This window comes from Vombatus ursinus, unplaced genomic scaffold (assembly GCF_900497805.2).
Source record: "Vombatus ursinus unplaced genomic scaffold, bare-nosed wombat genome assembly UNPS02001287.1, whole genome shotgun sequence".
NCBI classification, from domain to species: Eukaryota; Metazoa; Chordata; class Mammalia; order Diprotodontia; family Vombatidae; genus Vombatus; species Vombatus ursinus.
The window spans coordinates 6579691-6606887 of NW_020941065.1; the positions used below are offsets into that span (position 1 = coordinate 6579691).

A 27197-nucleotide genomic window follows, 5' to 3' on the forward strand; every position below is an offset into this window, starting at 1 on the left:
TCTCCCTCCTTCATGGTAGTGCTGGGAAAACTGAGGCACAGCCACCAGGAGCTGCTGTTTCCCACACCACCACCACAACCACTCATCTGCCTTGTCTTGCTCAAAGCTCATATCTCCAATAATTTTTTCTCTGCTTCCAAGAAAAGAGAGAACCTTTTATTACATCACTATCTGCTTTCCCCACCTCTATACTTTTAAGGGGTTGACTTTTATTCCAACAAATCTGTTTCCTACCTGTTTACTATATTGTTTATTACCTATATATTTATTCCCTCTTGATAGAAATGAAATTTGGCAGGTGCCAATTTTGACTTGTATGGTTAAAAGTGGGAGAGGGAGAGAGCATCGGAGGGGGAAAGGTTCTTTTGCCCGATAAACATTTTACTTACTCCAGCGGGAGCAAAGGTGAGAAAGCAAAAACAGAGGTTCTGCTATTCTTTTAAAGGGAAAAGAGAAAATATTCCTTATCAGTGTGAACTGATGGTGGGGGTAAGGAAGGAAACCCCAGGGATACCCACGAGAGAGACTGCAAATAAATAAAAAAAATCATTTCTAGACCAATTAGAGAAACCATTAAGACCACCTAGACAGAGGTAGAGTGATGGTTCAGTGGGTAGAATACTGGACTAGATACAGGAAGACATGAGTTCAAATCCAGCCTCAGACACTTAATTAGTTTTGTGACCCTAGGCAAGTCACTTCACCTCTGTTGCCTCAGTTTCCCCATATGTAAAATGGGGATAATAATAGCAGCTGCCTCCCAGGGTTGTTGTAAGGATAAAAATGAGATGATGTTTGTCAAGTGCTTTGCAAATCATAAGGTGCTATATATAGGTTGTGTTATTTTTATGTACTCAATATTATCATTGTAATGTGTTGCTCCTTGAGGGCAGAGACTGTTTTTGTCTTTCTTTGTATCCCCAGCATTTAGCACAGTGCCTGGCACATAGTAGGCACTTAATAAATATTTGTTGACTGACTGATTGATCATTCCCAAAACCAACATTATTATCAATTACTTCTCTCTTCTTTATGGAAACTCATCCTTGGGAATTAATGTTTTGAAAGGTTATTTTATAAGATATGCATGTGTGTTTATATAATGTGCGTATGTGTGTGCATAGATAGAGAGAAAGACAGAGAGTTAGTTTTCTTTCCTGCCATTAGGATATCTATGTTTTCCCAAGGAAAAAAAAGTAATGGGAAGACACATATTTTCCCAACCATTCTGAAAACTGTATACTTTTTATTTGCTTTCTCTAATTCAAGATTATTTGTCCAATTTCCTAGAGCTATGTTCTTTGGAGTGAACCTTCATGTTTTTGCTGCTTTTCCATTTTTAAGATGCACATATTTTTCTTTGCCTTTTTTTATTCTCTTATAACTTTATACACTTTTGATTACTGAATAATCCCACTTTTTTTTTAGTTTGAGTTTCAATTTTGTTTTTAGGGTGTTGTAAGTCTCCTAGCAGGCAGCTAGGTGGCACTGTGTGCCTAGGCAAGTCACAACCCTGTTTGACTCAGTTTCCTCATCTGTAAAATAAGTTGAAAAAGGAAATGATGAACCACTTCAGTATCTTTGCCAAGAAAACCCCAAATGAAGTCACAACTCAACAAATCACAATAAAGAGTCTTCTAAATAGAAATCCTTCCCTCCCATAATCAATTTCTTGTTATAATAGAAATATGATTAATATAAAAATTTTGGTGATGCTACTAATTAATGCCTTATTGTTGAAGAGATATTGAACATGAGAAAATTATATTGATTTATTGTTGATTTGATTAGTTACTTGTTTTATTTACTATTACTTATTATGTACAATTATTTATTTACAATCATTTACTATTAGCACATGGAAAAAACTTTTGACTTTTTTTTTCAAAATCTCATGTTTCTTATTTTTGTTGCATTGATGCCAATTATCATGATTTGCTTTTGGTTTTATTTGCCACATATTAATCCTCACTTTATTCTACCATTGTGATAAAATTTTGCATATTTAGTGCTTATATTACAGGTTTTGCTGAATATTTTAAACACAGAGCAATCTCTTAAGTTGAGGGCTGAATTGTTTGAGATGCATTGTTTTGTTATAAGTTCTGAAACCTAGAAAAGTCTCCTGATACATAGAGAATACAACTAAAATATTTTTTTAATTATAAAACACAGTAGCATCAAGCAGGGAGAGACCCCAAGAAGGGCTCTGTGAATTATCAGACCCGTCTGATCATTCCAAAATTCTTATGTACAGACAGTAGGAGAAAGGACCTAGAAATTCATCTTCAGCTCCATTCCCTTCCAGAAAGAGGAGATGCTTTTAAAAAGGAGGTGTTCTCCTGAGCAAGGAAGAGAAACCAAAAGTTGAATTTAAGTCTGAAAATGATGTTTTTCTTTATATCAGAGGTTCTTAATGTCTCTTGTATCATGAACCCCCTTGGCGATCATTCTAGTGAAGCCTATGCACCCCTTTTCAGAATTATGTTTTTAAATATTTGGAGAAAAAGTCAAATTTTGGTTACAGGTGAATGATAATAAAGATGGAGTTTTCCCTCCATCCTAGGTAATGGATGTCCCTGAAATCTATCCATGCATCCCTTCAGGTCTGTGGGTCCCTACCCTATAGGTAAGATTAAGGCCAGACCACGTAGAGTCATTACAGGCATAGATTAGGGATCTTCTTAAACAGGAACCACAGTCCCAAAGACAATAAGCAGAGGGATCCTGGGAGGGCATTAAATACAATGCAGTATTGGCAGGCACATGAAATAGAGAAGGGTAGATTGATGCAAGCAGTGTGGTATGGTAGAAAGAACATTGGTTTTGGACTCCAAGGACCTGGATTCAAATACTGCCTCTGCCATTTACTAATAGTATGACTTTGAGCAAGTTACTTAAACTCAGTGAGTCTCAGTTTCCTTATCTGTAATATGAGAGATATGAACTGGATGACCTTAAAAGTCCCTTCCAGCTCTAAATCTATGATCCTATGAGAGAGTATTAAAGGAACAGCTCTAGGACAACTTCAAGGCAACAAAGCTGTAGTTACATACAGCCATCATGTCTGCAATACGTAAATACTCAATGTGATGACAGTAGAACTCCACTGGAAGCTTATGCCACACTTACCCCTTCTATTGTTCACCAGAGCAGCTAGGTAGCACAATGGATAGAGTGCTGGATAGTCAGGAAGACTCATCTTCCTGAGTTCAAATCTGGCCTCAGACACATACTAACTGTGGGACCCTGGACAAGTCACTTAACCATGTTTGCCTCAGTTTCTTCATCTGTAAAATGAGTTGGAGAAAGAAACGGCAAACTACTCCAGTATCTTTGCCAGGAAAACCCCAAATGGGGTCACAGAGTCAAACACTACTGAAAAATGACAGAAAAACAACATCGTTCACCACAAAGGTAAAAGCCTTCTAACTTTTAGCTGAGACCAACATAGAGAGAAGTAATAATGACTGATTAAGTACAATGAGGTCAAACTGGAGTAGGCAAGGCGGTACAGGGGGTAAAGCAAGGGTGGAGAACCGTGGCCTTCTAGAACCTTAAGTGTGGCCTTTGACTGAATCCATAAAACTTGGATTCAGTCAAAAGGTCCTACTTAAGGATGTAGAAGGCGACATGTGGCCTCAAGGCTGCAGGTTCCCCACCCCTTAGATAGAGTGTTGGACTTGGAGCCAAAAAGACCTAGATTTTAATTTTGTCTTTGATACTTCTTGGTTATGTGATTCTGGCAAGTCACTTAAATTTTCTGTGCCTCAGTTTCCTCATCTATAAAATGATGATGGATCATTTGGCCTCTAAGGTTACCTCCAGCTAAAAATTTATGATCTACAATCATAAGCATATAGAGGTATGATACATAACCCTTAACTGTACTTAGCAATCAATGGTCTAAAGCCACAACTGCCACCATCACAGCTTAGCAGGGTTGAAGCCACTACTCTTCATGATAGGCTCAACTAAAGACAGTTCACCTAAACTGGGTTAGAGAGCATTTTTCCCCTGGAGGCCATGGAAGCAAGGCTAAGGGAGGTCTTTTGCAGAAAGTGGGACTTGAGCTGAATCTTGAAGGAAACTGAGGAAACCAGAAGAAAGAGACGAGGATGAAGAATATTCTGGGCATGGAGCTCAGCCAGTTAAAATGTTCAGAGTTGAGCGATGGGGAGGGTATAAGGTAAGAAATTGCAAGGAGACCAATGACTGGATAGCAAAGTACATAATAAGGAGTTGGAGGCCAGATTATGAAGAGTTTCTGGCTTGCAGTTAAAACCTTCCATATGTGCCTTCCCCATTAGAATGGGAGCACTTTGAGAGCAGGAATTGTCTTACTTTTCTCTCTGTATCCCCACTGCTTTGTACATAGTAAGCACTTAACAAATACTTTATTCACTGATTCATTTAAATGCCAAATAGAGGAGTTTAGGTTCAATTCTGAAGGTAATAGGGGACCACTAGAGTTTAATGAGTAGAGCGATGACAGGGTCAGACCTACATTTTGGGAAGATCACATTGACAGCTGAGGATAGAATGGACTTCAGACAGGGAGACCCACAACAATTAAAACTGGCAATAATATATCACTTTGAACACATTCATTACCTCATTTAAGGCTCGTGATAACCCTGGGAACTAAATGCTATAAATTTTATTATGCCCATGTTCCAGCAAACTGACTGCCTATGATTGCACAGCTAGTATCTGGGATGGGTTTTTGAATCAATCAATCCACAAGCATTAACTGTTTGCTATGGGCCAGGCACAGTGCTAGGCACTCAGGATACAACGATTCTTTCAAAGTCCTTGCTCTTGAACAGATTCCCATGTGAACCCAGGTCTCCCTGAATCCAAGTCCAGCCCCCTAACCACCCTTGATGGACTCCTGGAGTCTGCCATTAGGAAGTGTTTTCAGGAAGAAATGAGACTAAAAAGATCACCTTAAATGAGATTCTGAACTTGTCCAGAAGTCACTTCCTGCCCCCCAGACCCTCAAAGGCCCTTCATTACCTCACTCTGATCATTTCTCTTAATAGTCATCCTGCAAAAAAAAATAAAGGCTATGACCTCGTTTTCTAGTGACTTTGGGCCCAGAAGACGGGATGCCCATAATCACCACAAGATTCCAAAGTTCAGGTCTTCATCTCCTCTGACCTAGACTACTACTATAATGGCTGATCTATCTGACTCCATTCCCCACCACCACCACCTAACTACCAACACAATTTCCCTAAGGCAGAGGTCTGACCCTATCCTGCAACAGTTCAGATATGGTCAATGGCTCCCTATTAACTTGAAGATAAAATACAAACGGGGTTTAAGTCCCTCCAAAATTTGGTTCTAATGTACTTTTCCCAAGCTTCTTCAACAACACTCCCCTGCAGCCACTCTGGACTCAGTGGGCTGACACCTAACTGTTCCCTAAACTTAATATTCCATCTCCTGTCCTTGTGCATTTATCCAAGCCATTTCCCCATGCCTGAAATCCACAAACTTCTCCTCCATTCCTCAGAATCCTTGCCTTCCTTCAAAGGTGAACTCAGGCATCACACGGTCTACGAAACTTTCTTTGGTGCCTCAGTTGCTAATCATCTCATCCTCCACAAATTATCTTGTATTAATGTATCTGTATATATGACAGTCAGTCAATAAATATTTATGATATGCCCGGCACTGTGCAAAGCACTGGGGATTACAAAAAGAGACAAAAGATAGTCTCAATTCTCAAGGAGCTCACAGTCTGATGGAGGAGATTGCAAACAACCCAACAATAGAGAGACAAGAGAAATGGGAAATCATTAAAAGAAGGCATTAGAATTAAGAGGGATGTATATGTGGTCTTCCCCCCAATGGATGGCAGCCTCTTTGAAGGCAGCAGGCACTATTCACATTTATCTCTGGATCCTCAGAACATAGAACAGCGCCTCACATATAACAGATAACTTTGAATAAGTTTATGGCAATGAAATGAAGTACATAGGAAGGGATGATCTGTTGTTGTTTGTTGTTTGGTGAATTAGCCATGGCTGATTCTTTGTGACCCCATTTGGAATTTTCTTGGCAAAGATAACGGAGTGGTTTGCAATTCCTTCTCGAGATCATCTTACAAGTGAGGAAACTAAGGCAAATGGGATTAAGTGACTTGCCCAGGGTCACATAGCTAGTAAGGCTAGGTTTGAACTCAGGTCCTCCTGACTCCAGGCCTGGAGCTCTATCCTCTGTGCCACCTACCTGCCCTAAAAATGATCTATTGCATAATTAACATAAAGCCTCTGATAGCATGTCTTGATGGAATCGGAATCAGCTTCTCACAGTCTAAAGTAAAAAAGTGGCAAAAAGTCTAATTCAGAGGCTAATCTGTAGAAAGATAGTGTGGGGGTAGAGAATGACCACTGCATGTGGAATTAGATAACCTGAGTGTGAGTCTCATTTCTACCACTTATTACTGGCTCTGTGGCACTCTGAGCCTCCCCTGAGCCTCATGTGTACAGAAGATGTACTTTAAGATGTACAAATGACGATATTTACCCTATCACAATCACAGAATTTCAGATGTGGAAGGGACCTCAGAGTACATATGGCTTTACCAATATCTGAACAGGAATCCCCTCTACAAGATACATAAAAAGAGATCGTCCACTTTTTGCTTGAAGTTTTCTAATGAAGGAGAACTCTCTGTAAGAAATGAATATTTCTCTCTGATATTTAATAACTAATTATTGTATTAGGGCCAAGGTTTTTTCCCCTTTTCTACTTCCTCATCCAGAAACCAACCAGTGTGGGAAATCTCTCAGATTTACTCAGGCCAAGATCTAATCAGACGGAAAAGAAATTCTAAGTTTGGGCTAATGGGTAGATTCCTGCTCATTCTGTTTGCTCAGACAGGTCTGGTGAAAGGTTGAGTCTCCCTATTATCAAGACAAGTGATATGGAAATTGATGTCTCTTTGACCAAGATTTGAGTGACATAAGTCACTTACCTTCATTTTAATATAGCCGACACCTCCCAGTGTGTTAACCAATCTGACTTGATTTTCATCCCACAGGAACACCTATTCTTTGAAGGGCATATAAACTGTGACCCCACAGTCATTGGAGGTCTTTGGTCTAAGAGAGATGGCCAAATGACCATCCTTTTATTAATAACCTGCTGGCCTTATTAATGAAATTATTAAATTACCCAGAAATTATATCTCTCAAACCTTTTAAATCATTACACCTCTAACTCCAGGATCAGTCCATCACATTTTGGAAAAGTTCAAATTATTGTTTTTTGCTTCAAAAGCCTAAATTTGTTAGCATTATTTGCAGTAGGGAAACACTAAAAGGTTTCCCACCAAATACAGAAGTAAAGCAAGGAGGGCATCTTTCTTCACTGTTATTTGTCAATTCTAGAAAGACTAGTAAGCAGTAAGAAAAATTAGTCATAAACAGGGGCAAAAAAGGAGAAAAAATTATCTCTATTTGCTGATGTCACAATGATTTACTTGGAAAATCAGCAAAGTAACTGAGACAAATGGTTCAGTAAAACAAAGTCATAAAAATCAACAGCGTTTCTCTTTAGCTACAAGGAATTTCAGAAGGAAATAATAGAAAATGAAGTTTCATTCAAAAACATCCACAAATATTTGCAGATCAATCTATCAAGGCACACTCAATAATTGTAATTTAAAATGTTTTTCGAAGAAATAAAGAATGACAGATAATTAGAGGGATATTTATCACTTGTGGTTGGGCTACACTAATATAATAAAAAATGATGATGCTACCTAAATTAACATACAGATTTAGTACTATAATAATCAAGATTCTCAAGAGACATTTTATGGAACAGGACAAAAGTTTTTAAATTGTTTAGTGGAACAAAATGTCTAGAAACTCAAGGGAAATGACTGGAGAAGAAATAGGAATAAAGAGAGACTAGCACTGCCAGACTTTAAATTATACTGTTAAGCATAATCATCGAAACTTCTGGTTAAAAATAGACAAGGAGATCCATGAAAGAGACTAGATAAGGAAGAAACACAATTTGACTTAATATCTCAATGTTTAATCATCTTAAGGACACAAATGACTTAAGGGAAGAATTCCCTATTTTATAAGAACTGCTGGGAAAACTGGAGAGTAGTTTGGCATATATTAGATTTTGACCAGTACTTCACACCATATACCACAATAAACTTAAAATAGATATGTGACCTGAACAACAAAAATTACATCATAAAAAAACTAAGAAATCCAGGTCTGATACCTTCCACACCTATGGCTAAGGCAGGGAGTTCTATTGCAAAAGACAGAATAGTTTCAATTACATGGAATTGAAAAGCTTGTGCACAAACAAAATCAAAGCAACTAGGATAAGGAGGGAAGTTGCCAACTGGGGCAGGGGAAGTGGAAACTTTACACTGAATATCTACAATAAGGGTCCGGTATACAAGATATGTAGGGAACTAACAGAAATATATGAGACAAAGAGTGATTCCCAATGGATAACTGGTCAGAGAATATTAACAAACAGTCCTCAAAAGTATTGTTATTGTTGTTTAGTCATTTTAGTTCCATTTGACTCTTTGTGAGCCCATTTGAGATTTTCTTGGCAAAGATAATAGAGTAGTTTGACATTTCCTTCTCCAGCTTATTTTACAGATGAGGAAACTGAGGCAAATAGGGTGAAATTACTTGCCCAGGATCACATAGCTAGTAAGTGTCTGAGGCCAGATTTGAACTCAGGGAGATGAGTCTTCCTGATTCCAGACTTGGCACTCTATCCACTGTATCATCTAGCTGCCCCCTCAAAAGAATTACAAATTATTAAAAAACACATGAAAGAATGTTTCATATCACTAATAATAAGAGAAATGCACATCAAAACACCTCTGAGGTTTGACTTAACACCCAGCAAATTAGAATAGTCAATGTTGGAGGGGCTACCAAAAAATATGCACACTAACAGTGTTGGTGAAGCTGTGAACTGGTCCAACCATTCCAAATTACGCTTTTTTAAAAAATCTACTTACCCTCTGACCCTGAGATCTCACTGTTAGGTTTATAACCTAAGAAGACAAAGACAGAAAGTTCCCATTATACCAAAATATTCACAGCAAAAAAAAAATTGTGGTAGTAAAGAACTAGAAAAAAAGTTGAAATAGTTGATAAGTTTTTCTGAATGGCTTTTCCCCCTCTTTCTTTTTTATTCTTTGTTACAAGGGATTACATTCTTTTAAAGAGAGGAAGAGAAAGATATATTTGGAAATGAAGATAATGTAAAAATAAAAGATAGCAATAACTACCTAATTATTTAAAACCCTGAATTTGCCACTTTACAACTTCTGCATGTTGTCCCCAGTTCTGCCCCCACAGGCCAAAAAATATCAAGGATCCCTCTTTCACAGGACAACCATTCAATTATATGAAAACACCTATCATGTTTCCCCTGAGTTTTCTCTTTTCCAAGCCTAACATCTAGGCTCCTTAAACAGATTTCTTATAGAGCACGAAATCAAGGTTCTTCACCTCAATAGTGGTCCCCATCCGGACTCTCTCCAGCTTGTCCAATATTCCTAAAATGCGTCACCCAGAAATTAGAATAATTCCCCAGATTTCATCAGACCAGGGCAGAATGGAGCAAGACTATCACCTCCTTTTATCCTGGAAGCTATTCAACCCTTAATAAAACCCAAGACCGCTTTTGCTTAATTGTCTGCCATAGCTCACTGCTGACTCGTTATGAGCTTGTAATACACTAAAATCCAAAGACTTTTTTCAGATGCACTGATTCCTAGACATGCTTCCCCCATATTATGCTTGGGAAGTTGATTTTTTGACACCAAGTCTAGACTTTACCTTTATCCACAGTAAATTTAGTCATCTTGTATTTGGCCCAATGCCATAGGTTGTCAAGATCCTTTTGGATCCAGAGCCTGTCTTACACTGTGTTAGTTATTCCTCCAAGTTTGAAGTCACCTGAAAATTTGATGTGCATGACATCTATCCTTCATCTGAGTCATTGAATAACTACTGAAGATCCATGTGCTGACTCCTGGGGCACTCCACTGGAGACCTCCTGCCATGTTGACATTGAACCATTAACAATTACTCTTTCAATCTGGCCATCCAACTAGTTCTGAATCCAACAAATTGTATTATCATCTCTCTATCTTCTCCACAAGAAGAATGAGGCACTTCATGAAAAGCTTTGTTAAAATCTAGACAGACTATACCTACAATGTTTCCCCTAACCTTCTAGTTTAGTAATCCTGTCCAAAAAAAAAAAAGGTAATGAGGTTAGTCTGGCATGACTCATCCTCAATGAAGTCATGCTGGTTCACTGTTATTGCCTTTCTCTAGATGCTTCCCAATCATCTCTTTAATGATCTACTCTAGTATTTTCCAATGCATCAAAGTCAAGTTCACTGTCCTACGATTTGCAGATTCTGTTTTCTTCACTTTTCCCCCCAAAATAGCAGCAATATTGTACCTTCCCTAATCTTGTGGAATGTCTCCCAATTTCTATAATCTTTCAAATATCAGCTATCATCTCTGCCAGTTCTTTCATCCTGGAAGACGCAGTTCATTTGGACAAGGTAATTTGAATTCATCATGGCAACTAACTACTATATTGTTCTTTCCTTACTTATCTTGGGTACCATCTCCTTCAGTCATTTGTATTCTATCATTTCCCCCAGTGAAAAGGTCATTCTCAGTGAGAATGAGAAAAAGAAGCAAAATAAATATTAAGCATCTCTGCCTTCTCTCTGTGGTCAATTATCATCATACCATCTGCTTCAAGCAAAAGTCCTATCTCGTCCTTGATGTTCCTTATTCTCACAGTATTACTTCTAAAAATCCTTTTCATTGTTCTTGGCTTTCCTTGCTAGCTTCAGCTCATTCTGAGCTTTTGCACTCCTTATACTATTGGTACATATTCTTTTATTCATCCTCTCCTATCTGGCCTTGCTTCCATTTTTTCTACAATTCTTTTTAAAATCTATTTTGTTTAGTGAGTTCCCTGTGCCTCCGGTTTGCTGACTTCATATAAATCTCATTTTCCCTCCTTGTTAGAATTATTTTTCTTTGAGTCTTCAGAATTTAATTCTTGAGCTTCTCCTATTATTCCTGGTCAGGCTTTCCTTGTAGAATTTTAGTCCTTGGGGTCCTACCTCACCTTCCTCTGAACTCTTTGAAAAATATTTTCCTAGAAATCTAAGATGCATATGAGACTAAACCCATATATCCTTTCTTTCTGTATGACAAATTCTAAGATGATGGGGTCACTTCCCCTAAAGATTCCCATTATTTTGACTCCAAAACAGTTTTATCCAATTAGTTAAAATCAGAAACATGGAAGAATTTCCCCTTTGTGGATTCCTCTTTCTTTTGAAGGATGAAATTATCACTAAGACAAGTCAAGGAGTTATTGACTGCTCAGTTTTTGGCAGAGAGAGTTCCAGCAAATGTCCAGATAACTGAAGTCTCCCATCATGATATCATGGCTTTTTGTCAGGCTAGTGATCCATTTTTCAAATTATTCAACTATTTTCTCTAGCCAAGGTCATCTGGAGTAAATTCCTTGGACAAATATCACTTCTGCTTTTCTCAGTCAGTCATCAAAGATGTATTAAGTCCCTACCATTTGCCAGATACTGTGCTAAATGCTGGGGATACAAAGACAGGCAAAAGACAGTTCCTGTCCCCAAAGGCAAAGTCTAATGAGAGACAGAATATGCAAACAGTTATGTACAAAAAAGCTATATACACAGGATAAATTGAAAGGAAGTCACTAGTATGAAGGGGAATCAGGAAAGACTTCTTGTAAAACCTGGAAAGACTTACATGAACTGATGCAAAGTGAAATGAGCAGAACCAGGAGAACATTGTACATAGTAGCAGCAATACTGTAGGATGATCAACTGTGAATGACTTAGCTATTCTCAGCAATACAATGATCTAAGACAATTCCAAAGAACTTAGGATAAAAAAATCCTATCCATCTCCAGATAAAGAACTGATGGAGTCTGAATGCAGATTGAAGCACACTTTTTTTTACTTTATTTTTCTTCGGGGTTTCTCTTGGTCTGTGATCTCTTTCACAACATGACTAATATGGAAATATGTTTTGCATGACTGTACATGTGTAACATATCAAATTGTTTGTCTTCTCAATGAGGGGATAATGGAGGGAGGGAAAGAATTTGGAACTCAAAATTTTAAAACACAAGTGTTAAAAATTGTTTTTACATGTAATTGAGGGAAAAAATGAAATGTTGAATAATTTTTAAAACTTTAAAAAAAAAAAGGAAAGCCTTCTTGTAAGAAGATGGCATTTTACTTGGGACTTGAAGGAACCAGGAAGTAGAAGGACTCTCTCATTAGCCTTCACCCAAATGTTGCCCATCATGTTTCTCTCCTCTGGTTCTTGAATTTCCTCATATGACTGCACCTTCTTAATATACAAAACCACCTCTTCCATTTTTACCCAGGCTGTGTCTTTTGAATAAAGTCTACCCATCCACAGCCAAGGACTAGTCAATGAGCTTCACCCTACCATGTCTCAATGGTACTGATAAGATTCCGAGTTTCTTTTTGCATTAGGAATTTCTCTTACTCATTGCTTAAACTTGGGGTAAATGTGGACAGACGTAGGAGGTCAAGGCTTTACTATTGGCTCCTTTCTTGTATTTTGCCTCCTACAAACTTCAGAGTGTCCCAGCTACTATCTTTTCTTCATTGCAGCAACTCTCCATGTTACGTGTGTATAATGTGAGCTATTATTACCATTTATCATTAATATTATAGAAGCTATATGACACAGCAGATAGAGCATTGGGCTTGGAGTAAAGAGGTCCTGAGTTCAAATCTAGATTCAAACATTTACTAGCTGTGTGACACTGGGCAAGTCACTTTACCTCTCAACCTCAGTTTCCCCATACGCAAAATGGGCATAATAATGCCACTACCTCCCAAGGTTGCTGTCAGAATAAAAATGAGGTATTTGTAAAATATTTTGCAAACCTTAAAATATTGTATAAATTTAAGATTAGTAGCAGTAGTAGTAGGAGTAGGAGTAGTGGTGGTGGTGATATAGTAGTAGAAGTAATAGTAGTAGCAACAGTAATGTAGTAGTAGAAGTACTGGTGGTGATGGTAATAGTATAGGTTGATATTTAGGACTCACATTTAATGTTCAGAAGCATTCAGGATACTATTTATTATTCCATTCTTAAAACTTGTTCTATCCTCAGCCAAGAGTTACCTGAAAATGAAGTAGTTGGATGTGTTAAATCATAAGATTTTCGAGCTGGCAAATAACTTAGAGATAATTTGGTCCAACCTCACTCCATTCAGAGAAGAGAAAACTGAGGACCAAAGAAGTTAAAGGATTGATTTGTCCAAGGTCACACAGGCAGTAAGAAAAGCCAAGTTTCAAAGCCAGGTACTCCAAATCCCAGTCTCATCTGTTTTTCCACTACCCCATGTTGCATACAGTGACTTTCCTAAGGCACCATAAGTGTCAAGCCCAGAATTCAAACCCAGGTCTCCAGGGTCCCCAAACCAAATATTCTCTTTCTCCATGCTGAAAACCCAGGAGATTCTTTCCAACCTAATTATAAATAACTAATGATCCCAGCATCACAGGGCTAGAAAGCACCAACCCCCTTCATTTTACAAAGGAGGAAATTGAAGCCTAGAGAGGTTGACTCACCCAAGAGTTGGGATTTGAACCCAGGTTTTCTAACTCAGAATTCAGTGCTCTCTCTAATCTGCCACACAAATGTTTAATAAAAGTCCCAGGATTTGACGTTACCTTAGAGAACAACTCTGCTCATTTTACCAAAAAGGAAAGTCCAGAGAAATGAAGTGATTTGCCCAAGATACTCAAGTAGTCAATAGCAAAGCTGGAGTCCAGCCCAAGCCCTCTGTCCATAAATTCAGGAAATATATATATATATAATATGTATATATATATATATATGTGTGTGTATATATATATATATTCTTTATTCTAAGCCCAATTTCACTCTACCTACCTGTCCCCAACTTGAGTTTACAATGCACCTAAATTTACTCAACAAAGAGACAGCAGAAGATACAATCATCCCTGTATCACATCCCTGGTTTCCTTTTACTCATATGAAGATCACCACACATTGAGCACTTAGCAAAAATATCAACAACCTAGAGAAGATGGCAACTACTTGGCAGAGTATCTACTGGGACTGACCTTGCAAAGGGTCTCAACACATCACCAAGGAAACCACAGCAAAGGGCATCTTTTCTAGGCATTTTTGAAGGTAACTATATCATTCCTAAATGTATGCCAATGTACACAGCACAGCAGAGAGCCATAAAGGCTTTCCTTTTCCCATGATCTTTAATGGGGTCATTAGCTCCCTTTTTTCATGAGTTTCTTTTGAAAAGCCAACACCATGGACAGTTCCTTCCAAAAACATTCAGCTTCTTCACACCAAGGACACATCCAGATGACTCTATCATCTTGTATGTGCTTGGCATAGAAGGATCTCCTGTCCTCTACTCTGCCTCTTGGTCTGTTCCTCTCTCCACTCCACTAGAAAAATTTGATCCATCTTTCTTTGGAATGCTTCCAGCTGTTTTTAATCTGGAACATAAGCATTCTTCTCCCTCTAGAACAAGGGTTCTTAACCTTGGGTTTCTGAACTTGGTGGGGGTTTTAAAAAAATTTTAATAACTTTTTCAATAGAATTGGTTTCCTTTGTAATCCTATGTATTTTATTTTATGCATTTAAAAACATTAGGTTTCACAAGACAAAAAGAAAAGATTAGAAACTCCTGGTCTAGAATCTCTCTGTATATGCTCTCCTCTTCCCCAAACTCTTGGAATCTTCTTCTTGGTTCCAAAGCATTATTTCTTTTCTTTTCATGACATGCCATCTATGATCATCACTACGGACAGTATTTTAGTAATGTAGAGGCATATATTAGGATATGAATTAGGTGAGGCAGTGGATGGAACATTGGAGTGAGTCAGGAAGACCTGAGTTCAAATCCTGTCTCAGACACTTCCTAGCTGTGCGACTGTGGTCGTTACTTCATGTCTCTCATCCTCAGTTTCCTCATCTGTAAAATAGGGATAATAATACCACCTACCTCACAGATTGTTATGAGGATCAAATGAGATAACATATTAAAGTACTTTTTAAACTCAAAGCACTATATAAATGCCTGCTATTGTAATAATAATAATAACAATAATAATAATAATCTATGTGGCATCTAAGTGATATTTTGAATAGAGCACTGGATGTGGAGTCAGGAAGACCCAAGTTCAAATCCCATCTCAGGCAACTACTAGCCATGTGACTCTGAGCAAGTCACTTAATCTCTCTGTCTGGGTTTCCCCATCTGTAAAATGGGGATAATAATAGCACCTGTCTCCCAGGACTATAGCAAGGATAAAATGAGATAAAATTTGTAAAGGGTTTTGTGCTATATAAATGTTAGCTATCACTATTATTACTACAAACAAGTACCAATCGACCAACAAGCATTTACTAAATGCTTCATATACACAAGGCACTGCCCAATGACCACTGGCCACTTCAGCACTATTGTGATTATTTGGGGTTGTTTTAGCCTTGATTCCCTCATGCTTTCTCTTCATCTCCATTTTCAATCCACAGCAGCTTCAAGGAACAGTCAGATGAGTGAGCACCACACATATATTCCTGCTTTTACAACTGAATTGCTGGGTGGTTTGGGGCAAGGCGATTATTCTGAACCTCTGTTCCCTCAACTGTAAAATACGGAATGACTCTGCTCCTTGGTCACTACCCACTTGAGAGATGTTGAAAAAACTGGACACACCAAGTTCACACACAGGTGAGGCTCTCTCAGAAGAAAGCTGCCATCAGAACAGAAAATGACACTGCAAGGCATTGGGGCAGAGGGAAAAGAACCCTGGGCCTGGACTCAGGAGACCAGAGTTCAAATCCTGCCTAGGACACAGATTAGTTGGATGACTGTGAACAAGTCACTTCCCCTTCTCTGAGACTGAGGGCAGATTCAAACTCATGAAGATGTCCTCCTGATTCCAAGCACAGTGCTCTATCCACTTCACTACCTAGCTGCCCCTACTTGGCATATAGTAAGTACTTAATAAATATTTGTGTCTGAGGCTGGATTTGAACTCAGTCTTCCTGAGTCCAGTGCTCTATCCACTGTACCCCCTAGCTGCCTCTACAGCTACAGACTCTAAACTAAGGTGTGATAGAACCATTAACTCTTATCTATCACAGTAATAAATAACTGGCATTTATACAGCACTTTACAGTTTGCAAGAAGCTTTATAGACATTATCACATTAGCTGACCCCTGAAGGGCACTTTAGAGTTTACAAAGAGCTTGACAGATATTAGCACATTTGATGCTCTCCACAACCCTAGCAGGCGGGTACTCAGAGATAGTTTTTCTCTTTTTACAGATGGAGAAAGTGAAGCTCCAAGAGGTGACATGGGTTTTGGGCAACATCACACAGATCAGACGGGGACCAGGATCTCCCATGTTCAGGAGCGGCCTCCCAATCTAAGATCTGAGGGTTGTCTCCCTTTGTCTTCCTATCTTAGGATGATGCCTTGTACACAGCTGGTGCTCAGTAAATGTTGGTGGAATGGAATTGATAATAGATGGAGGAAGTATTCAATATGCATGTACTTTGTGCCAAATAAAAAGCTCACCTAGCAGAGCTGAGGGACCCAGGGTAGAGTCCAGGTTATCAGATAGAAGACCAAAGGAAACAGTCAGGGATCCTGGATTTAGAGCTGGAAAGGACCTCTGGAGTCATGTAATCCAAATCCCTCCTTTTACAGAGAAGGAAACTGAGGCCCAGAGAAATTAAATGACTTACCCAAGGTCCCTCAGAGATCATCTAGTCTAACTCCCTCATTTTACAGAGAAGGAAACTGAGGCCCAGGGAAATCAAGTGACTTACCTAAGATCCCTCAGAGACTATCTAATCAAACCTCATCATTTTATAGAGGAGGAAACTGAGGCCCAAGATAAGGAAGACTTGCCCAAAATCACACAGGCAGTAAGGCGCAGAGCCAGGATTCGAACCCATGTCCTCTGACACCAAGCTTAACAAGCCAAGTTCAACACTCTTCCCACTGATGCTGTCAAGGTATTTACCTTATGCTGAAGGGTGCAGTGTATAAACAGACGAGTAAACACAAGATAATTTTAGGAGGTAAAAAGCAATCACAATGAGAGGGATGGGGAAAGAAGACACCTAGGAAGAGCACCTGAATAGAGCCTTGAAGAGGCCATTCCCCTGTTCGAACACATTAGCAAGAGCTGAGAGGACAAGGCTCATTGAGCAGTGGATCCCACAGTAACCCAACCTGAAGCACAGGTCTGAGCACGTCACTCCTCCACTCTAGAATGTTTACTGGCTCACAGCATCCTAGTTGAGGACAGAGGACAAGCTTTGCAGGACCAGGGCTTAACCCACCATTCTGGATCTGCCATCAACCCCTGGCCACATCGTAGCCAGACTAGCTTTCTTATTGTTCCCCAAACTCGAAACTCCATATCCCCTCGTCTATTCTATGCATAGACTTCCTTTTCCTAGGATGCTTGGCTCCCCTCAAGACTCCAATCAGGTGCTACTCCCTACAGGAAGTCTTTCAGGTGCATCAAGACTTTAGTACTGTCTTCCTCCATATGCATCATCATCTCCATTAGCACGTGAGCTCCCTGAAGGCAAGAACTGCCTTACTTTTTTATTTATGTCATCAGTTCTTAGCATAATGCTTTGCACACAGTAAGTGCTTAATAAATGCTTCCTTCATTCATTCCCTCCTCAAATTATGTAACTTATCTGCTGTGTGTTCTATCCAGCCCCAGCCCCACCTCAAAGTAAAGTACAAGTTCTCTGAAGGAAGGGACTTTTTCATTTTTGTAATTATATCTCTAGTACCTAACCTGGTGAATGAATGAATGAAACATTTATTAAGTGCTTATTATGTGCAAAGCACACAGAAGGAGGTTAATAGATGCTTTTTTTTAAGATTGTAACAGACCTCACTAAAAAACTGCCATCTCTTGGACAGGATATGCTGAGAAGTGGGGGGACGTGCTCCTGGAATCCATATGATTAACTATGTCTTCGAACTACATCAGCTCATGAGTTTATAAGGTCTGATTTAGAATGGCATTTGAAAATCAATTAATATTTTTCATTGGAATTTTCTCCAAAATATAGTAAATACAATATTAATCACTTGATATGTAATGCATGATGACATCAAGTCATATGGCTTCACCAAAAAATATATTGAACAGCTTCTTCATTTAATAAAAACTATCTTCAATATGTCAAAATGTCATTTAGACTTGGTAAGTATAAAAATTTTTATATCCACCATTACATTTACACCACATATGTTGTTCCCACTTCTTCTCTCCCTCACTTCTCAACCCTCTGCAGTCTGGCTCCCAACCCCATCACTCAGCTGAAAATTACTCTCTCCAAAGTTACCAGTGCTCTCTTACTGGCCAGCTCTGATGACTTTTCCACAGTCCTCATCTCTCTTTACTTCTATGCTGCCAATGACACTGCTGATTACTCTCACCTTCCAGACACCGTCTCATTGGGTTTTCATGGAATGACTCTCACCTGGTTCTCCCCCTACCTGACCACTCCTTCCCTGTTTCCTTTGCTGGCTCATTAATCATAGAATGCCTTCCACATGTGGCTGTATCCCAAGATTCTTTCCTTGGTCATCTTCTCTTCTGGTATACTTTCTAAAAGACCTCATCAGCACCCCTAAGTTTAATTATTATTTCTGTTCAGATGACTCACATATTTATTTACTCAGCTCCATTCTCTTTCCTGAGTTCTAGTTCTCCGCCTCACCAAATGCCTATTAGATATTTCGAACTGGATGTCCTGGAGACACCTCACGTTCAATATGCCCAACAGAACTCATTACATTTTTGCCAAACCCCACTACTGAACTTCCCTATTTTTATCAAGCTGCCACCATTCCTCCAGTCTCCCAGGGTCATAACTTTGGTATTATCTTTGACTCTCCTTAATGCCTCATTTTCCTACATATCCAACAAATCATCTTCTCTTGCTATTTCTACCTCCACAGCGTATCTGACCCCTTCTCTTTCCTCACATAGCCACCACTTTGATACAAGCCACCATCACCTCACCCACGCTGTTGTAATATACTCCTATATCCTCCTAATTGGTCTCCTTGCACCAAGTCTCTCCCTACTACAATCCATACTCCATGTAGCTGCATTTTCTTTAAGCATAGATCTGACTGCGTCACTCCCTTATTTAATAAGCTGAGTTGACTCCCTATTGCCTCTAGAACTACAGAAAACTTTCTCTGGATTTCAAAGCCCTCCATAACTTGATCCCATCCTATCTTTGCAGTGTTGTTATACATTACTCTCCTTCCCATATTCTACGGTCCAGTCAAGCTGACCTGCACTTTGTTCCTAATATGAAGCAGTACTCCCATGCCCCATCACTATGCCTGTGTATTAGCCAACCCCCTGCCTGAAATATCTTCCTTCCTCTCTTTTACCTCATAGAATTTATCATTTCAGCTAAAATACCACCTTCTACATGAAATTTTTACTGATCCCTGCAACTACTAGTACCCTCCCTAACTACCTTATTTTGTATTTAATCTGTATATGCTTAAATATGTATATGTTATCTCCTCTAATAAAATATAATTTCCTTATGAACTGAGATTCTTTTTTTTTTTGCTTTTATATTCCTAGCACAGTGCTTGGCATATAGTAGGTGCTTAATAAATGTTTTATTGATTGAATCCAGAATTCAAATAAAACCAATGCACCAAAGAAATTCTTGCAAGTATTCTCCAGGCAAGACACATCTGGCATTAAGTCTTCAAAGAGAAAGCTATGGCTGTGTACGTTAAGAGACATGCTGGCATCCTGAAGTCAAAATTCATTAGGAAGGACACATTTAAAGCAATTAAGACCTTCACAAAACCCATACACTTTGGGGACAATAAAACAGACAACAATGGATTTAGAAAGTATCCAAACAAAAATGTGTCAAATATTAACCAATCACAGGACCCATCATCTACAGGGCAGCTATAGAAAGATGAAGACTAGTAAATGTTCTGAGATTATATAATAAACACATTGAAAATTTACAAAAAAAAATACTTCTGGAATAGACACTACTTCCCAGAGTGATAGTAAAAGCTGACAATAGGTTGATGCCACTGAATTTATCAAATGTGATCAGTATCAGCGTACCTCCTACAGAGCCTACAAAAATGGTTAAGATCCAAGCGTGAAACCAAAAGGCTCTCCATGGGAGATGCCTACTCAAAAAACTCAAGCAATAATATGCAGACAGAGAAGAAAACAAAAGTGAATTTGTTTAGACAGCTAGGAGGTGCAGTGGACAGAGCTTTGGAGCTGGAAACAGGAAGATCTGAGTTCAAATCCTGCCTCAGAAGTTTAATGTGACTGTCAGCAAGTCACTTAATTTTTCTGCTTCAATTTCTCTTCTGTAAAAGAAGGATAATAGCGGTACCTACCTCCCAGGGTTGCTGTGAGGATTAAATGACATAATATTTGTAAAGTGCTTTATAAACCTTAAAGTGCCATAGACATGCTAGCTGTTATTTGTTTACAGAAAACAAAGGGTTTCTAAGAATGATATCAGCCTTGATCATTGCTAAGAGAAATTAAAGAAAAGTCATCCTCAAGGCATTAGTATTTGTTGATCAAGCTAGAGTTTGTAAGCAAATGACAGAACCTGTCCAACATATGATAGCAGGTCACAAAAATTTATTACCTGCTGAATGCCTGAGGCGGCCAAAATTATGTACTGAAGACTTGTTAAAAATAGATAAACAATCCTAAAGATACCAACACAGACTCCAAAATATACTTGGCAATTCAACAAATAAATTATATTAGAAATAAGGGATCATCATAGACAAAACTGTTGCCTACAATCCCTGTGACTTAACAGTAACCCATAAAATTTTAAGAACAATATTTTTAACAGATGTCTCCATGTCAAATACTTGGAACTAACAAACTACAGGGATTGAAAAGCTCACAAAACATGGAGATCTAGTGGAAGAATTCAAAACATGTGGGAAGAAGATGAAGTACATGTCCTTCCCATCATCTTCTCTGCCACTGAAGTTGTACTAAAAAAGCTTTCATTGATCCTACAAAAGATGAGCTTGTATTCCAAACCTTCTATTTGATTACAAAAAGCAATCTTTTAATCTATCCATCTGCACAATGGTCTGCTGAACATTAAACATGAAAGACTAGTATTAGGAAAGTGACTTGTCCCACAATAATTTCTTTTTGGGGGGGCGCTAGGCAATGGGGTTAAGTGACTTGCCTAGGGTCACACAGCTAGTAAGTGTCTACTGTCTGAGGCTGGATTTGAATTCAGGTCCTCCTGATTCTAGGGCCAGTGCTCTATCCACTGCACCATCTAGCTGCCCCAATAATTTCTATCTGAACTAGGAACAAGAATAATGATGATGATGATATTAATGGAACATAAACTCCTTAAGGATATGGCCTGTCTCAATTTTGTATTTGTATTCCCAATACCTACCAAAGTACCTGGCACATACTAGGTGCTTAATAAATGTCCACTGTAGGGGCAGCTAGGTGGCACAGTGGATAGAGCACCAGCCCTGGAGTCAGGAGGACCTGAGTTCAAATTTGGCCTCAGACATATAACACTCACTTGCTGTGTGACCCTGGGCAAGTCACTTAACCCCAATTGCCTTGCCAAAAATAAAAAAATAAAATAAAAAATAAATGCTCATTGATTGACTGACTGATTGAATGGAGGGATGGATTCATTATTATTTTTGTATCCTCATCACCTAGCACAGAGCCTGGCCACAGTAAGTATTTAACAAATGCCTATTGATTGATTAAATAACCCCCAAAATTGAAATCTCAGCCAATATCAATGCAATGCCAAGCTATGACCCGGCTAATTACCCCCCTCCATCCTGAGGCTCCTGATAGAAGAAATGAGAAAGTTGCAAAATGCAAACTATGGAAAACTCTGCTGCATTACAAGCCTTTCATTTAGGATCCTTGAATCATAGTGATCATTCAACAAACATTTAATAAATGCCTACTTAAAGGCAGGCTCAGTGCTTGGTAGGAGACATACAAAAACAAAATACAACAATCCCTGCCCTCAAAAAGCTTACATTCTGTCAGGGAAGACAATCATAGTGAGCATGAGGTTTTTCAGGCTACCCACCCACCCTCCATGTGCAGGCAGGACCAAGGTCAAATCTTATAGTCCCTGGCCTGAATGCAAGGGCAAGGTTAAATCTCTCAACATCCCTCTACAGAATGTAGGTGGGTTTTTATGTTGTTCAAAAATCACTTCCCTCCATCATTCCACTTTTTTTTGGAGGGGAGGACAAGGAGGTTGGTCAGGGCTGTGATTTTATCCATGTAGCGAACTTTCAGTGCGGAAACTTTCTGCTGAAAGAAATGAACACTAATCTTTAAGTCAAAGTCTGAGAGTGCTGCCTATACATTGAGAGGTTAGGTGATTTGCCTGGCATCACATAGAAAGTGTATGGCAGAAGCAGAACTCAAACCCACAGCTTCCTGACTTCAAGCCTAGCCTCTTTCCACCATGCCAGGTTGCTACTGCATTCTACTACTATTAAAAATAATGAAAATCACTATTTATCACATTTACATAGCGCTTTAAGGTTTCCAAAGCACTTCAGACATTAACTCTAATGATACTAGCTTATGTTCATAAAGGGGATAGGGATATGGACCGGTGATTTCATTGGTATGAAGAACTGCCAGGTCAGTGCCCTCTCTGCAACTTGTCATTGCAGACAGTTGCCTGGAATACTGAGAGTGAGTGAGTGAGAGGCTCACTGACTTTTCCAAGATTACAAAGTCACTACGTGTCAGCGGCAGGATTTGAACCCAGGTCTTTCAGGCTCCAAAGCCAGTTCTCTATTTGCTATGCCACAACTTCCCAGAGTATATTCAAATAACACTTTAAGGTTTGCAGAGGGCTTTACAAGCATTATCTCACTGGAGCCCTGAAGCAACCCTGTGAAGTAGGAATTATCTTTCTCTCCATTTTACAGATGAGAACACTGGTGAAGTGATTTGTTCCAGGTCCCCTAAGCAGTATTGGAGGCAGGATTTGAACCCAGGTCCCTCCTAACTCCAAGTCCACCATCTTTCCATGATGTCCCACTGCCTTGATTCGGTTGGTTCATTAGCGAAGGCCTCTTCCAGACAACAGAAGCAAAACAAAAATCATCCTTCATAGACAAACAGCTGATTCCACCACCATCATCACCAACACTCCAAAAATGCCAATACATTTTTTGAAAGTGCTAAACCTTGACACATGGCAAACATCTCCTGCCTCCACAGCCAAGTTTGAGCCTCTGGGCATACCCAGTCTGAACATGAGGCTGGACCTGAAGTATGACCCAACCTAAGGCTGCTTGAATCACTGGGGAGTTTCGGTCCTCAGAAACTAGGAATTTCCCACTTTCAAGGCCAGAGATGGAGGACAAACTCCCAGCACCAAGCATGCCAAGTGCATAGTTTTGCCTTCCTACCACACAAGCCAAGGAGAATGAGGGGAGGGAGTATTTGAAGCCCCTAGCTTTTGCTTCTAGGTACCCTCCTGCAAAACATCAGTCAATATCTTCCCAGGTTGGACTAAGTCACATATATGAATGCTGCTGGAAGGCTGGGAGAGTGAAGAATGGGGGTGTGGGGGAGGTCCATCCTGCAGCAGCTTCAACTGCATCCCGAACTAAGCCCAAGGATGGTAAAGAGATATTTTTATCAACCTCTAAATCTCCCCACCCCAAGGGCCTTCTGAAATTGCTTCCCTAACCCTCTCTTATGGTTAGGTATACTCTTTCCTAAGAATATTTCATTAGGTAGGTATTAGGTATTTTATTTCCCCTTCTTTATCATTCCCCAAACCTCTTGGAGAGAAGGTTGCAATATACTGTATGGAGATGACCCCCCCCTTCATACACACACAGTTCTGAAAATCAAAGGGAGATCTCCCACACCACCTGTATTTACTGGTGTAGGAATGACTTTGTTTTCCTTTTCCATTTTTTTTTAGGCATGTTAAGTCTTCACTGAAACAAAACCATTTGGCCAGAGATACGTGACTCAATGGGAGGAAAATTCATACCTGACTCCTGTCACAGAACAGAAAGAAAGCAGAGGATGGTGGAAGGTGGGGGAAGGTGGTAAGGAGAGGAGAAAAAGGGGGGAGGAAGCTCTATATTTATAGATGGCCACATTTTGCGATCCAAAAAAACACCTTCCGACCACCTGCAGAATGCGCAGGCTCACATAGACTCACTGCAGCTCCTTAATTTATTACACTGCACACAAGCCCCCATTGTATATAAACAAATCCACAGCTAGAAAAAGAGAGGAGAGGACTCCCTAGGAGGAAGGGGGGCGCACAATGACCAAGCCAAGCAGAGAAATCAACACAAGGACAGGTGTAGAGAAGAGCCAGTTTATGAGGTGATAAATCACAGAACCAGAAACCATCCACAAGCGCTTCACTCTTTACAGTTCCCTGAGACCTCGCCACCCCACCCCCCACCCCAATCTGGCTTAGTGAGGATTCAGAGAATGGGGACGGGAGAGGGGATTTTTTTTTTTTTTTTTTTTTTTTGCATAGGCAAGCCTACCTCCAGGGTCCTGATTTCCTTCTGGGTCAGGTCGTTGGAGGTGGCACATTTCGTTCGGAGCCCCTCTAGGTTCGAGATGCTGATGTCGATCATATTTTGGACCAGCTCGCACTGCTGCAGGGCTTTCTGCAAACTCAGATGCTCTTCGCTTTTCGTCATGTTTTCCTCATCCATCGCTTGCCCTGCAAAACCCCCTCCCGTCTCTCCCCCCACTCCTCCTCCTCCCAGGGCCAAAAAGAAAAAAAGAGAGAGAGGAAAAAGAAAGGGGTGGTGGTATGCTTGCACACACACACACACACACCTCCGCCTCTCCGGCCACTTCTCAACCAGTCAACCTGAAGAAAAAAGCCCACATCTCACACGGGGGGGGGGGGGGGGTAAAGGGGGGGAAGGATTTGTTTTTAAAAAAAGAAAGCGAGAATTTATTGTTTTATTGGGCATCCAGTCAGCTCCATCAGTGGGTCTCTCCTCTTGGTCCCTGGCTCCAAAGGAGATGCTTAATGTAGCTCAGGAGCCAGCCAGGTAGTGGGTAGGGTGATGCTGTGCACTTGGGGAGGATGGAGGAGGAGGATGGAGGAGGAGGAGGAGGAGGGGGGGGGGGGGGGGGGGGGGGGGGGGGTGGAGGAGGAGGAGGATGGAGGAGGAGGATGAAGGAGGAGGAGGCTGATAGAGGTTCACTCTTTACCCCCCGGCTCCATGCAGGAGAGCCCGAGCTGGGGTAGCCTTGGCTGGCTGTAGGTCAGAGAACGAGCTGCCCGTCCTCCCGGCAGTGGCCTGGACGGGCTGGCATGGTCCGCGGGGCCAGGGCGCCGGCTCAAGATGCTGTCTGCCTTGCTCTCGCCGCCGCCGCTGCCGCTCGCTGTGCCCTGGCTCGGGCGCCGGCTGCTGCATCCCCTTCTCCCTCGCACCACACCGACATCTTGCCTGTCAATCAAAGGGCGGGCGGGCAAGAGATACAGCGGGAGGGAGGGAGAGATGGATGGAGAGCGGGGGCGCGCGCGCGTGCCGGGAGCCAGCCCCTGCAGGGGCGCGCGAGTGTGCATGCATGCGCCTGCAGGGCCAGCGTGAGCTACAAACCAGGAGTGGGGGTGGGGTCAGGGGAGAGGGGAGTGCACTGGGGGTGAGGCGGGGGTCCTGCAGAAATTACTACAATGCATGTGCGTGCGTGTCTGTGCGCAAGCCTGGCTGGCAGGGGGTGGATGGTGGGAGGGGGCGGGCCGATCGTCAGTACTGAGCACTTGAGAAGGGGGTGGGAGAAAAAAAAGCTACTATTTGCACAAGTCTCGCGAGACGAAGCAGGGCTGTTCAGCAGGTGCATGCTGCTGGCCGGGAGCAGGTGTCTGCCTGCCTAACTTGGAGGCTCTGGGTGCATGTTCTAGAGATATGCCCGAGCAAAGCCAAGAGCCAACCTGGCTGTTTATCATCATCATCATCATCATCACCACCACCATCATCATCTTCATCACCACCATCATCATCATCATCATTATCCGCATCATATTAATACTCACTGTTTTTATTATTATTATTTCTTTGCAAAATGGTTGCATTCACTTAGGGAAGCATTGTAGAAAAGCAGCTTGCTGCAGAATGTAGGGAAAGGGTGTGCTCCTTATATGTTGCCAGATTTCTCTTTGATAGGCTGCTGAAAAGTTGGAGTGTTCCTTACTCTTTTTTTGGTTTGGTTTGGTTTTATTTTTGTCTTTCCACTGGTTGGAGAGCTAAATTATATATTATTAATAATATCTGGCATTTAGTTAGCTCTTCAGTCCGTAGATATACATACACTTCTTTCAGGAGAGAGAGGAAGGTGGCCAGCCTCCTGTAGCTAAAGGAGCATTAGGCTTAGAATCAAAGAAATCTGGGTTCACTTGCAGGCTCTACGACTTGCAACCTTACTTAACCATGCTGGATTTCAGTTTTCACATCTGTAAAATTGTACTAAATGATGTCTGAGAGCCCTTCTAACTGCAAATCTATGATCCTAAGTGGAATTCAACTTTGTACCTTGTCATATCTTTCCTTCTAGACTGTTCCTTGAGGGAAAAGGCCTTGTCTTATCTGAATTTAAAGGTCTGCACATAATAGCTTAAATGTTTGTTGAATTCACAAAATTCACTGATGAGCTATCCACACATTTCATCAAGTTTCCCTTGCAAATCTTCAAGAATGCTATATAATGCAGATCCTCTTCCAGAACCCTAGAACAGAAGAAACATGACTTTGATTTCCTTCTGTTTCAGGTTTTTTTTTCCCCTCAGGTTCTTCAGAAGGAAGGATAGGGTCTGAAAATTGTGATTTTACTGACATGGAACTTCCGTGATGAAACTCCCTCTACCAATGCAGGTCAGCACCTTCTCTGCAACATATAAGTCTTAGAGAGTTTTCCAGGGGCATTGAGATGCTAAGAGACTCACAGCACTACCAGGATCAGA

The 27197-nt window shown here is 40.5% G+C and overlaps 1 protein-coding gene across 1 annotated transcript in view; it reads right to left on the bottom strand.

Moving 5' to 3' along the window:
- The window catches only part of KSR2 (kinase suppressor of ras 2), a 587027-nt gene extending 562091 nt beyond the window's left edge, over positions 1-24936 (bottom strand). Inside the window, exon 1 of the mRNA XM_027865383.1 lies at positions 24763-24936. Within this exon, the coding sequence (XP_027721184.1) occupies positions 24763-24936 (174 nt within the window). The remainder of the gene's footprint in view (positions 1-24762) is intronic.
- Between the last annotated feature and the right edge of the window lie 2261 nt (positions 24937-27197).